The sequence below is a fragment of the Odocoileus virginianus genome, chromosome 33, assembly GCF_023699985.2.
Source record: "Odocoileus virginianus isolate 20LAN1187 ecotype Illinois chromosome 33, Ovbor_1.2, whole genome shotgun sequence".
NCBI classification, from domain to species: Eukaryota; Metazoa; Chordata; class Mammalia; order Artiodactyla; family Cervidae; genus Odocoileus; species Odocoileus virginianus.
This window is the reverse complement of record NC_069706.1, coordinates 35762705-35777287: the sequence shown is the minus strand read 5'-3', so window position 1 is coordinate 35777287 and position 14583 is coordinate 35762705. Positions and strand designations below refer to the sequence as shown.

Here is a 14583-nt window from a genome sequence, read left to right as displayed (position 1 = left end):
AGCAGGGGGCAGCCTCAGGCCGGAGCAGGGGTGGGGTCGTCTGAAATCTGAGCAGAAGCCCATTTTTGTTACGGGGAGATCTCAAGTGTGGGTAACAGCCTGGAGCCCCCTGGGGTCCACACTGACCGCTGCTAGCCAGCTGACCAGATCAGTTAGTAGTTGGCATTAAAGCTAAACCTTGATGAAGACTGTATTTAAATTCTCAGCATTATTTACCTGTAAGCCTTATAGTGAAGTTTCATCATACAGTTGGGCCTTTTGTCCATGTTTTCCCACGATGCCAGGAAGGGTGCCCTGTGTGATGGTTTAACGTCGGGGGAACATCCCCTGACCGGAACCGGAGACTTTGGTTCAGCTCTTGACTTCCCTTCTGTCTTAGGTGCTGTGGCTTCTGAGTTTTGACGATGACAAGAACACCCTGGCAGATGCCGTGGACAAGTACTGCATCGGCGTGCCGCCCATCCAGTGGCTGGCCTGGATCCCGCAGCTGCTCACCTGTCTGGTCGGCTCCGAGGGGAAGCTGCTTTTGAACCTGATTAGCCAGGTGGGAACTGCAAGTCCTCTTTGGTCACAAAAAAAAAGCATTTTCCTTTCACATCCTTTTGTCCAAGAAAGAAAATGTGCACGCTCAGAGTGTTGAAACTGAGTCAGATGGTGGGCAGGTGTACACAGTTACCTGTCGCTTATAAAGCACAAGTGACAGCAGTTGAGGGCAGCAGGGCTGGCGGGCAGTGATCCGCTGGACTTAGAGCGTCGCGATGCTACCTCTTCCCTTACACACATCGCCGCATAAGATACACGTAAAGTACGCCTTCTGTTAAAACGCAGGGTGCCTGGCGAGCCCTCAGGTTACTGACCGAGCGCGGGTGTGCGGTCATTTCTTACGGCCGACTCCCCATCACAGGCTGGACTGGGCGCTCTGAGCCCCAGAAGAATGCTCGGTGGGCCGCGGGGCCTGTTGCTTTGGGTCCGGCTGTCCAGCTGCGGCTGTTGGAGGCTGGCAGTCGTGTGCCCTGGGGCAGGCTGGGGGGATTGGGCCTGTAGAAAGGCTGTCGTGACCCCTGTTTGAGGTCGGCTCCAGATTGTCCTCCTGCGGAGAGGCCAAGAGGTAGGGGAGGGGCCTGAACAGGGGACATGTGGATACAGTTTGGTCTGGGATTGGTGCCTCTGATGGTGCTCTGTTTTATAGAAGTACGGAGTCCTGTATGTAACTTTTCACATGTGAACCTGTAACCAAGCGCCCGGGGGCATGCTGCTCACTCATCGTTCACGTTCAGCATCTCCACGGCACCCAGAAGTGCTCTCATTCCCGCTTGAGCGCTTGCGGCTGTGTTCTGGGTACCAGTACTTCCCTTGGAGTTGATCTGTCAAAGACGTAGATTCTGTTTGGTATCATCGTTCACTGGACATCTCTTAACATGTGTTAGGTAGCCTCCCTGTGGCCAGTGGCCAAGCTGGGTAATGTCTGCTCAGCCCTTCTGAAGGAGCCATAGAGCTCTAGTTGACCAAAACTGGCATTTCTGACCTAAAAGAAAAAGGCCAGTCCCCTGCCCTACAGTTAGGCAGAGTGAAGTGACTCGCGAGGGGGCCGCACGTCAGCCCGCTCACAGTTCTGGTGAATGAAGGCTGCTGGCATGTTGTGTTCCCCGTGATCGGCCTGAGATGCAGGCACGCGAGTGTCTGTCCTCCTCAGGTTAGATCAGATGACAGTGAGGTTGCTCTGCCGGGAAGAGTCTTGGGTGGGCGAGACTGACGGAATACACCAGGCTGCTCGTTCCTGGGTCTTTTCAGGCTAAACTGGACATTGGACTTGCTGTTCAGTCTGGCCTCCTGTGTGTACTAAGTCAGGGGTGCCGGCCAGGTGCGGGCCACGTCCCACTCACGACTGACTCTCTCCGAGCAGGTGGGACGTGTGTATCCCCAGGCTGTGTACTTCCCCATCCGGACCCTGTACCTGACGCTGAAGATAGAGCAGCGGGAGCGCTACAAGAGCGGTACGTCTCCGGGGGCAGCGGCCAGGCCACGGGGCTGGGGCCCTGGGGCGTCCGGCATCCCACTGTCACCAGCACACACCCACCGGCAGCTCCCCTCCAGCCCGCGGGCCCATCTGTGTTCAGACGCTGGGAGGTCACCGGGGCAGAAAGACGAAACCTGACCTCCCGCGGGTTGCTGGCTCTCCTTCACCGTAGTGTGACAGGGTGTTCATCCACTGCAGTGATTCCATCCAAAAGTAGGAAAAATGTGTGAAACACAGGTGGCTCAGCAGTGAGGAATCTGCCTGCCGAGACAGGAGCCACAGGTTCGATCCCTGGGTCGGGAAGATGCCCTGGAGGAGGAAATGGCAACCCACTCCAGGATTCTTGCCTGGGAAATCCTACAGACAAAGGAGCCTGGCTACAGTCCTTGGGGTCGCAAAGAGTGGACACAACTGAGTGACTAAAAAAACAGAAGTTGAACTTACTAGTTACAAATACATCCTGATAAACAGCACAAATGTCACTTACTGTGCTATAAGGAATAATGCCTTCAGCTGTCAGAGGAGTCCGCATAGAAATCAGTCTCACCTGGGGTTTCCCTGGTAGTCAGAGGTTAAGACTTCGAGCTCCCAGAGCAGCGGTCATGGGTTTGATCCCTGGCCAGGGAACTAAGATCCCATTTCCACATGGTATAGCCTAAAGAAAAAAAAACAAATCAATCTTAACCAAATGTCAAAACATTCAAAATAGAAGTTTTAATCTGTAATGATTACCATGGTACGTAGAGAAATAACCTACTTGATGGTTTCAGTTACCTTGCAAGCATGGTGCTCTGTAAACAATTAAAGCACCGCTTGCTTCCTGCGTCTTTAATACGTAGACACGCTCACTGTGAGGCCAGAGCCTTTCCAGGAAGGTGACTCCCTCCTCCGGATGGTGGTGGCAGCTCCTGGTCCTGTAGGGTGGGTCTTCACACCAACCTCCTGGCTGTCTAGGTAGATTCAAGTTTGGGTCAATTGAAAGTTAAGGGTTTTTGTTGTAAGTGAGCTGAAGCCTTAAAAAATGAGCATCAGGGGTTCTGTAACATCTCTTACGTAGCAAGTGGCTTTTTTAAAAATGTCATTTTATACCTGTGGTTTGGCTCTCTTAAATGAAAACATGTAGGCTGACTTGTTAACACTTCTATATTCTCGGAGCTGTAATACACAGAATGAGTTGTGAACTATTTTGCCAGACCTTAAAAAAAAAAAAAAAAGCTCAGACTCCCACTGCAGTTTGAGTCCAGGGAGCCTGCGCCCCCCACCTGGACCCCACTCACGCGCCCACCTGCCCGCACCCTGACCCATGTGCCTTCTGCTTGCCCCGCACCCCGGGACAGGGCGCCCGCCTCGCGGCCCCGGGCGGCCCCCGGGGTGCGTCCCGCGCCGGCAGGAACCAGCGTTCCTCCGGCCGGGGGTCCTCGGAGCGCCGACTCCCCGTCGTCAGCGCGGCGCTGACACTGGCGTTGTGTGTGTTGCTCTCAGATTCTGGACAACAGCAGCCAAGTTCAGTGGGTAACCAGTCCCATTCTGCATCAGATCCAGGGCCCATAAGAGCCACGGCCCCCATGTGGCGCTGCAGCCGTATCATGCACATGCAGCGGGAGCTGCACCCGACGCTGCTGTCTTCCCTGGAAGGCATCGTCGACCAGATGGTCTGGTTCCGGGAGAACTGGCACGAGGAGGTACGCGGCGGGGCTGTGTGCCGCGGAGGGCGTGGGTCTGGGTGCCCTCGCGGCCGCGGCCTGTCCACATGAGCACCCCGCTCGTGGGTGTCTGTGGGTGGCCTGGCTGGTGGAGGCTCCACGTCTGCACCCTGGTGCTGTCGTCCCTGCCAAAGCAGAAGACTTCTAATGAAGACATCAGGGAAGCCCCTGCTGCCCTTAAAACGCTTATTTTGTTCACTTGTCCGAACCTAACTGCTGAAATCCCACCCCTGGGCAAGGAGCAGTGGGATGTGGGCAGAGGTCGCCCCATGGGCCGTCATCTCCAGGGGCCAGAGCTGGTTCTCAGGCTGCCATCTCAGTGGTGGTGATAAGTAACCAGCGTTCGTCGTCTGGTTGGCCACGAGGCCCCTGTTGGCGCTCTGTCACCCTGTGTGTGTGCACGGTACACGGATGTGATCTGAAACAGGCTTTCCGTTGGCGATTCAGCGGAAGGGCGTGTGCGCGATGCAGAGTGGGCTTGTGGGTCTTTTTCTTCTGTTAACGTTCGGGACAGCTGTCCTTGCTGCTGAGAACGCAGCTCATGGCGGGAGCATGCAGGGCGCGCCCCGTGCTGCTTCTGCACACTCTGGCGCCCCGACAGCTTTGTCGGTGGTGGGGCCGGCTGGGCAGGCGCCCAGTGGCGGGGGGCAGCTTGCTCGAGCGCAGAGCTCTCTTGTGCGAGCCCACCGTGTCTCTGGCCCCCAGGTCCTCAGGCAGCTCCAGCAGGGCCTGGCCAAGTGCTACTCGGTGGCCTTTGAGAAGAGCGGAGCAGTGTCGGACGCCAAAATCACGCCCCACACCCTCAACTTCGTCAAGAAGCTGGTGAGCACGTTTGGGGTGGGCCTGGAGAACGTGTCCAATGTTTCCACCATGTTCTCCAGCGCCGCCTCCGAGTCCCTGGCCCGACGCGCCCAGGCCACCGCCCAGGACCCTGTCTTCCAAAAGCTGAAAGGCCAGTTCACCACCGGTGAGTCCCGACCCGGGAAGCAGCCCCTCACCTTTCTCCTCGGTCCTACCCATCCGGTTAACCGCACCTGTTGGTTTTCTGGACCACTGCCCTGGGCGGGCGGGTTAGACTGTAAGGAAATGGGACATTCCCCTACCGCAGGATCGCACAGCCTTCCCTCCAGGGAAAAGGCAAAGGATCAGAGCTGGGGTAGACACAGGGTTCTAGGATGCAGTCCCTCCACCTGCTGGGTCTTTTTTGGAAGACCGGACAGGGTCAGGTGAGGTGATGAGACCTGAAGGCGCCAGCCCCGAGGCGACAGGCAGGGATCCCCCTGGTGGTTCTGGCGTCGGGAGGACGGCAGGGCTGTGCACATCCCATCCCCGGGTCAGGCGCTCGTGTTTCCTGGACCAGCAGGAGCAGGACTCCAGCCCCACCTCTCTGTGTGGCCTGAGGCTGATGGCCGCTGTCCCTCAGCCTGAGTCCCCGTCAGGGACCCCCGTCCCCCGGGTGCATGTGGGCCAGGCCGCACCCCTCGGAGCTGGAGCGCATGTGGTCCTCTCCTTCATGGGAAAGGGGCGTCTGAGATGGAAGTTTTGTGGAAGCCATCACTTATTACTGAAAAGAAGTGATTCTTAGTGTATCCATATCTACAACCAAACGTAGTCTGAAGTAGAGTGTTAGAGGGGGAGCACATCTGGATTCCGACGTGAAAGAGTGACAGGCACCGAAGCCTGGAGGAAGGCCAGCCTCGAGGCACCGACCCACCGCCTGCTGCAGCGAGTGTCAGACGCCTGCATCCAGCCCCGCTGGCCGCGCGCCCCAGGGACCACCCCTGTGTCCGCCCCGGTTCTGCTCTGCAGAGCGCAGGAGGGCTGCCCCTCCGCCCACAGCAGCATCACAGCCCTGGCTCCAGCCGCACGGGGGAAGGCGGCTCCAGAGATTCGGTCCCGAGATGGAAGACTGACCCCCCTGCAGACGCTGTGCCCGAGCGCTGACGGCCGCTTTGTGGCGACAGCCCCAAATGCGAGTCCCCCAGATGCCCCTCCAAGGAGAAGGGACGCAGACTATGGCTCTTCCACATCCATAAAGCTGATGAAGAGGCATTAACTGACACACACGGCAACTTGGATGAACTTCAGAGTTGTGCTGAATGCACAAAGCCGTGCTCAGGATTCCTGCCGTGCACTTACAAATTATGAAGCCTTTGTGAGGTCACGACGGAGAACAGACCAGCGGTGGCCGGGCGTCGGGTGCGGGGGAGGCGGGCATGGCTCAGAGCTGGTGGACGGGGGGCCTCCTGGATACACAGTGCCCCCCCCCCCCCCCCCACGTCTCACGGGTGCACACAGCACACGCACAGGTCTCGTGTCTGAATCAGCCCCGTGGGTTGTGCCAGTGCCCTGGTTTTGGGAAGGGGCGTGTGGCCCTCCCTGTACATTTCTTGGCTCTCCTGTGAATATTTATTTCAAAATAAAAGTTAACAACAAACAGAAACCCAGTCCATGAAGATCAGGCCTGGCCTTGGTAACAGCTTCCTGCCCTGGAGTTGGGAAGGTGCAGCCCCGTGTCCCGGCAGACGGAGACCTGCCTGCCTCGTGCTCACCTCGCTAGTCAGGTGACCGCACGAAGATGGTAAAGGAAAGCCAGAGAAATGCCATGACGAAAACCCCACGAGAGAAGTGCAGCGACTGTAGTGAAACTGGTGACACGTATGCACAGTTAAAGTCACATGGGCGTGGCGAGTGGAGCTGGGGAGCGGCAGTGTGTCGGGCCCAGAGCTCCGTGCCGTTCATTCCGGCCGGCATCTGTATGTGCTGTTCACTGGAGTTCTGCCCCTCGCAGCGCTTTATTGCTGTTTCCTCCTGGGCCGTGCCAGAGCCATAGTGTGCAGTGAATGGGAAGTCATAGGTGGCCGAAAAGGTTTCTAATCATTTTCTATTTTGCAGATTTTGACTTCAGTGTTCCAGGATCCATGAAGCTTCATAATCTGATTTCCAAACTGAAAAAGTGGATCAAAATCCTGGAGGCTAAAACCAAGCAGCTTCCAAAATTCTTCCTCATTGAAGAGAAGTGCCGGTTTCTGAGCAACTTCTCAGCACAGACGGCGGAGGTGGAAATTCCCGGGGAGTTTCTGATGCCGAAGCCGACACATTACTACATCAAGATCGCTCGGTGAGTGCGCCTGGCCGGCCCGGGGTCATTGACACCTTCCCCCAGCAGATGCCCGGGAGCCCCTCCAGGGAGACCGGTCAGCGGTTCACACTGTGATTCCCGCCCCTCTGCCCCCGGGAGAGGACACAGGACTGCCCTCAGGTTGGGGTCATTGGGCACCTTTCACGTGTCCGGGCGAACCCATGGGTTCCGTGTCCTGTCTGAGTCAAGCTTGTGTTTGCTCTCAAAAAAACCCTTTCTGAATGCTTGTAGAACTTGACAAAGTGGAGTTCTGCAGTGTTTTGTATACTCTGAAAGCACAGTGTTCAAAACAGAACCAGACTATGGTAGAAAATTTTTTAGAACAAGGTGAGTTGCATCTCATTTAAAATGTAAAGCGAGCTGAGAAGTGGCAACCTTTAACAGGGTCCTCCAAATTGGACCCTGCTGCTCCCCTCCGCTGTGAGCGCCGAGGGCGTGCGGGCCCCACGCCGCCCCTCCGCTTTGAGCGCCGAGAGTGCACATGCCCCATCCCAGCTCGTCAGCAGTGGCTCCTCTGTCCCAGGGGCCCAGCATCCTCTGACTGCTGAGGCCAGGCCCTCGGCGCGACTGTTTGAAACCCCAGTTTTGCCTTTTCTTTCCCTTTTGTCCTTCCCACACCGAGGCGCCCCCACACCTGGTCCCTGCGAGGTGGGGCGTAGGTAACTGACCACCCCGTCTGGCCAGTGGTCGTCCGGGAAGCTCCGCTCTCAAAGCAGAGGGGCGGAGTGGCCGCAGGGCGTGGGCTCAGCGCCCGTGGTCTCTGCAGGTTCATGCCCCGGGTGGAGATCGTGCAGAAGCACAACACGGCCGCCAGGAGGCTCTACATCCGCGGGCACAACGGCAAGATCTACCCGTACCTGGTCATGAACGACGCCTGCCTGACCGAGTCGCGGCGGGAGGAGCGCGTGCTGCAGCTGCTGCGCCTGCTCAACCCCTGCCTGGAGAAGCGGAAGGAGACCACCAAGAGGCACCTGTTCTTCACAGGTACGCGCGCCGCCCGGCGCACGCCCCGCCCCCCGCAGGACACGTGTCCAACCAGCGCCCGCCTGGAGGAGAGGCCCCGAGCGGGCGCACGGCCGTCTCCGCTCCCCCGGGAGCCCGCCTGGCTCCGGTGATGCTGGTTGCGCCGGGCGTGCTGGCGGCGTGCGCCGCACAGTTTCTAAGCGCAATCTTTGATCTCTCCTTGGGCTTCCCCAGTGCCTCAGCTGGTAAAGAATCCACCTGTGATGCAGGAAACCCTGGTTCCATCCCTGGGTTGGAAAGATTCCCTGGAGAAGAGAATGGCCACCCACTCCAGTATTCTGACCTGGAGAATTTCATGGACTGTATAGTCCATGGAGTCGCAAAGAGTCGGACACGACGGAGCAGTTTTCACTTTCACGTCTTGATCTGCTCTGGGCACAGCCTGCCATGTGGGCACAGCCTGAGGTGCCCTTCTGGGAGTCGAGGAGCCCCAGGAAGGCCGCTGACATCTCGTTCAGGCAGCACCCAGCCACCTTGGGTGAGGTCTTTACTGAACCGAGTGGCTGTGGGTGAATCGTGAACCTGTCATGTGGGGTGGGGCCAGGCTGCCTGTGACTGCCCAACCCCAGAGAGAACTGCGGTCACCTTCACGCTGACCCGGGTTCGGAGCCCGTTGCCTTGCGTGGTGTCTGGTCCTGTTTGGAGCGCTCTGTTGGCTGAGCCGTGATCCAGCCTCTTCTGACTTAAAGTCTCTCACCCTTACGTTCAGACTGCCCAAAATAAGTGAAATTGAGAAATCCGCTCTGCAGAGCGCTGTGGGCGTTTGAGCGCACGTGTGCCGTGCTCTGCCAGTCGGCCCTGCCTCACGCACCATCCCCCCTCTCTCTCCAGTCCCCCGCGTGGTGGCCGTGTCCCCGCAGATGCGCCTGGTGGAGGACAACCCCTCCTCGCTGTCACTGGTGGAGATCTACAAGCAGCGCTGCGCCAAGAAGGGCATCGAGCACGACAACCCCATCTCCCGCTACTACGACCGCCTGGCCACGGTGCAGGCACGCGGGACGCAGGCCAGCCACCAGGTGCGGGCGGGCGGGCTGCGGGGGCTTAGGGGGTGGCCGTGAGCTCGGCCAAGGGCCTCTCGTTGTAATGGGACAGAGGTACGTTTTCACTCAGCCTTGCAGAGGCTCAGAGTCCTTCCTGAAGAGCAGCTGAGAGATGAGAATTTTAAAGGAACTGCTTGGCAGGTTCATTTGGTTGACAGCCCGGGCGTGGGGGGGTGAGGCTGCCTGCCTGCCTGCCTCCTGGGCGTGTTCACATGTTTGCTGCCAGACCTCCAGGTCACGCAGTCTCTGTGCGGTGTGTCCTTGCTAAAATGCGGAACGTGGGGAAGCGGAAACCTGTCGGGCCAGCTGTTTCTCTTGCCTCGGGTGGAGCCATGGAGCCCCTGACGGAGTCCCAGGTGTCCCGGCTGCCCTGCTGGTGGGCCGAGGATCCCTCCGCACCTGCGGGCCCCGCCCTGGGGCAGCGGGCCAGTGGGAGTGTGGGTGAGAAGGCTTTGTCCGGGGTTGTCTGCGTCCCCAAGAGGCAGCCCTGGCCGGTTCTCCTGCTGCCTCCGTGGTCCCCAAGGGCGCCTCCTGGGTCTGGGGAGAGACCCCCAGGGCCGGAAGCTGCCTCTGTTGTCCAGGGACTGGTCTCCGTCACTCTGGGTCCTGAAGGGCTTGGTTCGGGAGGACGGAGCCCAGGGGCGCCCGTCTCACCCCCGCGCTGTGCTTGGGGTGCAGGGTCTGGTGTCAGCCCCCACCTTCGTGCAGGCAGAGCAGGTCGGGTTCTTCAGTGCTCAGCAGTCTCCATGGACCGTGGCAGTTTTGAGGTGTTGGTGGGAGGTGAATGGATTGGATTCTCAAGGTTCTGTGTTCCTTGGGCTGTGCAAGCCAGTGACCCCTGTCTGAAAATACATGGCTGCATCGGAACCCCCCTCCTGCTCTGGGAAGATGGAGCTGAGCGCCAGTCTGGCGCAGGGGCGGTGCGGGGCCCTCCTGGGCCTGCGGGAGGCTCGGATGTACAGGCCGTCCCAGCGCGCGGGTCTCTTCTTGGTCTTCCTCCCCTAGTTTGCTTTGTGACAACTCGGCTCCTTTCCCCTTTGCATTTTTTACCGCACTGCCTGTAAACTTGCTTATTCTGGACGCGTCCCGTGAGCAGAACCGTGCAACACATCGTCGCTCGTGCCTGGCTCCCCTGCACTACGTGTTCTCGAGGTTATCCGCTCGGCGCTCGGTAGCACGTGTCAGCACTGTTTCTTTTTATTGCTGATCATTCCCTTGTATGAAGAGACCACATTTAACTTATCCATTTGTTAGTTGATGGACGTTTGTACCTTTTGTCTTAAGATTAATACTGCTGTGAACACACATGTACAGGTTTCTATGTGGACCTGTGTTCTAGTTTCCCTTGGCCATCTGTATACAAGGAGTAGAATCACTGGGTTATTTGGTAACACTTACGTTTAACATCTTGACGGAGCCACAGACTTTTCCAACGTGACCACAATGTACGCGAGTTCTGATTTCTCCATGTTCTTGCCAGCACTTAGTATCGTCTGTCTGTCTTTCTGACCACAGTCACCTGAGTGGGTGCAAAGTGCTGGTTTATTTTGGTCGGTAACAAATGATACTGAGTATTTCTTCATTTACTAATTGGCTGTTTGCATATTTTCTTTGGAGAAAAGTTGGTTCAAGTTTTTTGCTCATTTCTTTACATTAATGTTTTTTTAATTTTGTGCTGCACCGGGTCGCTGCTGCTCGGGCTTCTCCAGCTGTGGTGAGCGGGGTCTGCTCTCCAGTCTCCGTGCTCGGCCTTCTCACGGTGGACCCCCGGCTCGAGCGACCCGACTGCAATAGTTGCGACAGATGGGCTCCGTTGCCCTGTGGCGTGTGGAATCTTCCCAAACCAGGGATTGACCCCATGTTCCCTCCATTGGCAGCCGGATTCTTAACTGCTGGGCCACCAGAAAAATCCCCATTTGCTCATTTTTTATGTTGGGTGATTTGTAAAAAGACTTGTCTTTTTATTGGTTCTAAGAGTTCGTTCTGTGATCTGGACCTGAGTGACAATGCAGGTGACTGTCTTTCTTTGCTGTGTGCATTGTCCTGCTTCTCCATGTGCCTCATGACCTTCTGTTGAAAACAGGGTGTTTTTGGATAACACAGTGTGGCCACACTCACCGTCAGGCCCTTTCCCCCCGCGGTGTGATGCTGTGTGTGTGTGTGGTGACTTTTCTGGGCTCAGTCAGCCCCAGAGGCCGTTGAGGAATACCCAGAACCAATGCCAGGACCTTCCTGGCGGCCCTGAGCACCCCTCACACACACACCCCGCTCCCCGAGGTGTCTGTCTAGCCTGCCCATGCCTGACCCACTTGCCGAACTCCCTGTCCCCCAGGTCCTTCGCGACATCCTCAAGGAGGTTCAGAGCAACATGGTGCCCCGCAGCATGCTCAAGGAGTGGGCCCTGCACACCTTCCCCAACGCCACCGACTACTGGACCTTCCGCAAGATGTTCACCATCCAGCTCGCGCTCATTGGCTTCGCGGAGTTCGTCCTGCACCTCAACAGACTCAACCCCGAGATGCTGCAGATCGCCCAGGTAACGCGGCGGGAGCGGCCGGGCCCCCGCCCCGGCTCAGTCTGCCCGCTGCTTCCGCCCATGAGTGTCTGCCTCCGACCTTTAGGACACCGGCAAGCTGAACGTGGCCTACTTCCGCTTTGACATTAACGACGCCACCGGGGACTTGGATGCCAACCGCCCTGTCCCTTTCCGTCTCACGCCCAACATCTCCGAGTTTCTGACCACCATCGGCGTCTCCGGCCCCTTGACTGCGTCCATGATCGCCGTCGCCCGCTGCTTCGCCCAGCCCAACTTCAAGGTGGGTCAGGGTCGTCCCGGGAGGAACACATGGTGAACCCCTGGGGGATGAGATGTGGCCACACCAGGGGCTCTTGACAGCCCTGTGCCGTGCACTGGGCTCGGGAGGACAGACGGGGATGCCGGTCCAGTCCATTCTGACCCCGAGCCTGTCTCTTCGCAGTCAGGGACGGAACACACACTGTTTACTGTTTTCTTCTGACTTCTGGGACTGTCTGCACTGCTCTTTTCCCAGATAAGCAGTCTGTGTCTAGAGAAGGCTTCAGACACCAATTGCTTTTGCAAAACATTTACTCAGAACAGGTTTTAAATCACCGAGTTGCCTCCTGACTGCAAGCACGGACTTTGTCTCTGTTAACGTCCAACTGCTCCCTCCCCCCTGCCCCCCGCCCCGGTGTCGCTGCTGCTGCTCCGGGGCCGGTGATGGCCTCTCTGAAACGGGTCAGCACACGGAGCCCGCTCGCAGGCAGGGAGCGCAGTGACGCTCATCCACTTAGGGTTAAGACCTGAAATACAGCTCGGAGTTCTCGTTCCCTAGAAACGCTCACTTCTGGAGATGGGGTTATCCAAGAGCGGCCCACGATTGGAAACGCCTTTTAAAGGCCTGTTACGAGAAGGCAGTGGCCCTCACCCCAGTATCCACGCCTGGAAAGCCCCATGGGCCGAGGAGCCTGACGGGCTACAGCCCGTGGGGCTGTGAAGAGCTGGACACGACTGAGCGACATCTCTCACTTTCATGACCTGGAAGAACTGCCGGTGTCCCTGCGCATGGCCTGCGCGGCTGTGGCTTCTCCACACTCGGGGCCACGCCCCTTCCAGCCCCAGTGGGGCTTTGCATTAGGTCACCATAGAGACCACCCTGCCTGGGGATCTCCTCCAAGGACACGTTGTTCTGGGGCCACCCCCTCAGCATGTCAGTCCAGGTTACACTTAAGCAGCCCCAGTGCCTCTGACGTGACAGCGGGTTGCAACTGGGCGTCCAGTTCAGGAGGGTTTGCACAGGGTCTGTCCATCTTGTCGTCACAGCGTCCTGTCAGTCATCCCAGTGGCGCCGCCAGCCTCTGGGTCCCCGGCCCTCGTCCAGTCCCCTCCCTCGGGCGCTCCTGCCGTCCTCCCGCAGGCCCCCCCGCCCAGCCCCCACCACCTTCCCTCCGGACTCCGTTGCACGGCGCCTTGACCCGGGGGTGCGGCAGCCATTGGTCCCCCCACCTTTCTTAGAACCCCAGGGGTCATCACACGTGTCTGCAGTGTCCCCACCAGAGTGACTGTGGCACGGGCCCTGACTACTGAGGCCCCGACAGCCGCCGCAGCAGAGTGCCTGGCTGGGAAGCTGCCCTCTGGGCCGGCAGTCAAGCGAGCCTTCTTTCTCACCCCGCAGGTGGACGGCATCCTGAAAACTGTGCTGCGGGACGAGATCATCGCCTGGCACAAGAAGACTCAGGAGGACACGTCGTCCCCGCTATCAGCCGCCGGGCAGCCTGAGAACATGGACAGCCAGCAGCTGGTGTCCCTGGTGCAGAAGGCCGTGACGGCCATCGTGACCCGCCTGCACAACCTCGCCCAGTTCGAGGGCGGGGAGAGCAAAGTCAACACCCTGGTGGCCGCCGCCAACAGCCTGGACAACCTGTGCCGCATGGACCCCGCCTGGCACCCTTGGCTGTGAGCCCGGCCGCTCGGCGGGGTGGACGGGTCCCCCAGCGGTTGGGGGCTGAGCGTCAGGAAGGCCAGGCGAGTCCAGGCGGGAGCGGAGACCAGCCCACAGCTTTTAAAGCAGCCTTCAGAGAAGCCAGGATTCCCTGGCCTGGAATCTCTGTGAATTCTTTTTTATCGACTTCCTCCGTCGTGTGAATGTACAGATCGAACTGTAGGAAACACTTCCTTGTCGTTTTTAACTTTCAGAAGTGACACCTCCCAGGAGCTTCAAGCTTTTGTACAGAGCTTTGTAACAAGTGTACAGAAAACCCACTTTGTTAGAGAAACAGGAAATTATGAAGACACCGTGCTGGATTTTCTCTAAGCACAAACTTCCAGGCTGTGTGGAAACAGTCCCAGAGCCTCCCCGCGTGGCCGGTGTGGACGGGTCACCTGCCCCTGCATTTGGAGTCGATTCCTCGGGGCCCACAGAGCCGAGAACGGGCGCGACCCTTGCTGTTCCGCTGCTCTTCGGCTGTCTTCTCTATATTTACTATCACTGTACCTGGGAAAAAAAAAAAAAAAAAAACATTTTCCCCTCTTAATTTAAAAAGAAGCAACAAAGGTTTGTTCGTTACCTCCAATCTGTTCTGTTCACATTTTTATAAGTATGAGCCTTGAGAACGTTCTATCTAAATTTGTACAGTGTGATTTTTTTAGAATAAATATTTTATCGAAGGATGTGTTGTTTTTGCAAATTGTGCCCTGTGCCCCTTGGGCCAGCGGGGCCTGGGCCCCAGGGTGGCCCCACGGTGACCGTGACACGCGCCAGGCTGGGACCTCAGCTGGGACTCGGGTCTGAGCCCCTCAGCGTGAGGTCCTGGTCCCGACCGATGGCGAGAAAGCACGCCCAGGGGCTGGTCCCTCTCGGCACCCTTCCCGTGTTTCAGGGCTGCGGCCCGGTGACCCGCCTGCAGCAGGGAGACACCCGGAGGCGGCGTCCTAGAGCCGCGTTCCTGGCTGCGGCCTGGCCCATCAGCAGGACAAACAGACTGAACCTTGTCCCCTGGACTCCAGCCCCCGCACGGACGGAGCCTGAGGGGCTGGGTTTGGTCCGTCTGACCGGAGTGTCCCATCCTTTATTTGGAGCTGATTGTAAGTTATTTTATTAATACTCGGCTGTTTTTGTGAGCAAGCGTCTTGGGTTCTGG

The 14583-nt window shown here is 58.1% G+C and overlaps 1 protein-coding gene across 11 annotated transcripts in view; it reads left to right on the top strand.

Annotated features, from left to right (window-relative positions):
* Positions 1 to 14113, top strand: part of TRRAP (transformation/transcription domain associated protein) — an 89800-nt gene extending 75687 nt beyond the window's left edge. For 8 of the 11 annotated variants that reach the window (XM_070460384.1, XM_070460383.1, XM_020900598.2 and 5 more), the window contains 10 exons: positions 380 to 544; positions 1904 to 1994; positions 3500 to 3699; positions 4426 to 4687; positions 6616 to 6841; positions 7629 to 7846; positions 8717 to 8901; positions 11258 to 11461; positions 11547 to 11741; positions 13119 to 14113. In XM_070460384.1, the coding sequence (XP_070316485.1) occupies positions 380 to 544; positions 1904 to 1994; positions 3500 to 3699; positions 4426 to 4687; positions 6616 to 6841; positions 7629 to 7846; positions 8717 to 8901; positions 11258 to 11461; positions 11547 to 11741; positions 13119 to 13403 (2031 nt within the window). In that variant the 3' untranslated portion in view covers positions 13404 to 14113. The remainder of the gene's footprint in view (positions 1 to 379; positions 545 to 1903; positions 1995 to 3499; positions 3700 to 4425; positions 4688 to 6615; positions 6842 to 7628; positions 7847 to 8716; positions 8902 to 11257; positions 11462 to 11546; positions 11742 to 13118) is intronic. The other 3 variants (XM_020900596.2, XM_020900594.2, XM_020900597.2) reach the window with 1 other exon arrangement.
* The last annotated feature ends 470 nt before the right edge of the window (positions 14114 to 14583 follow it).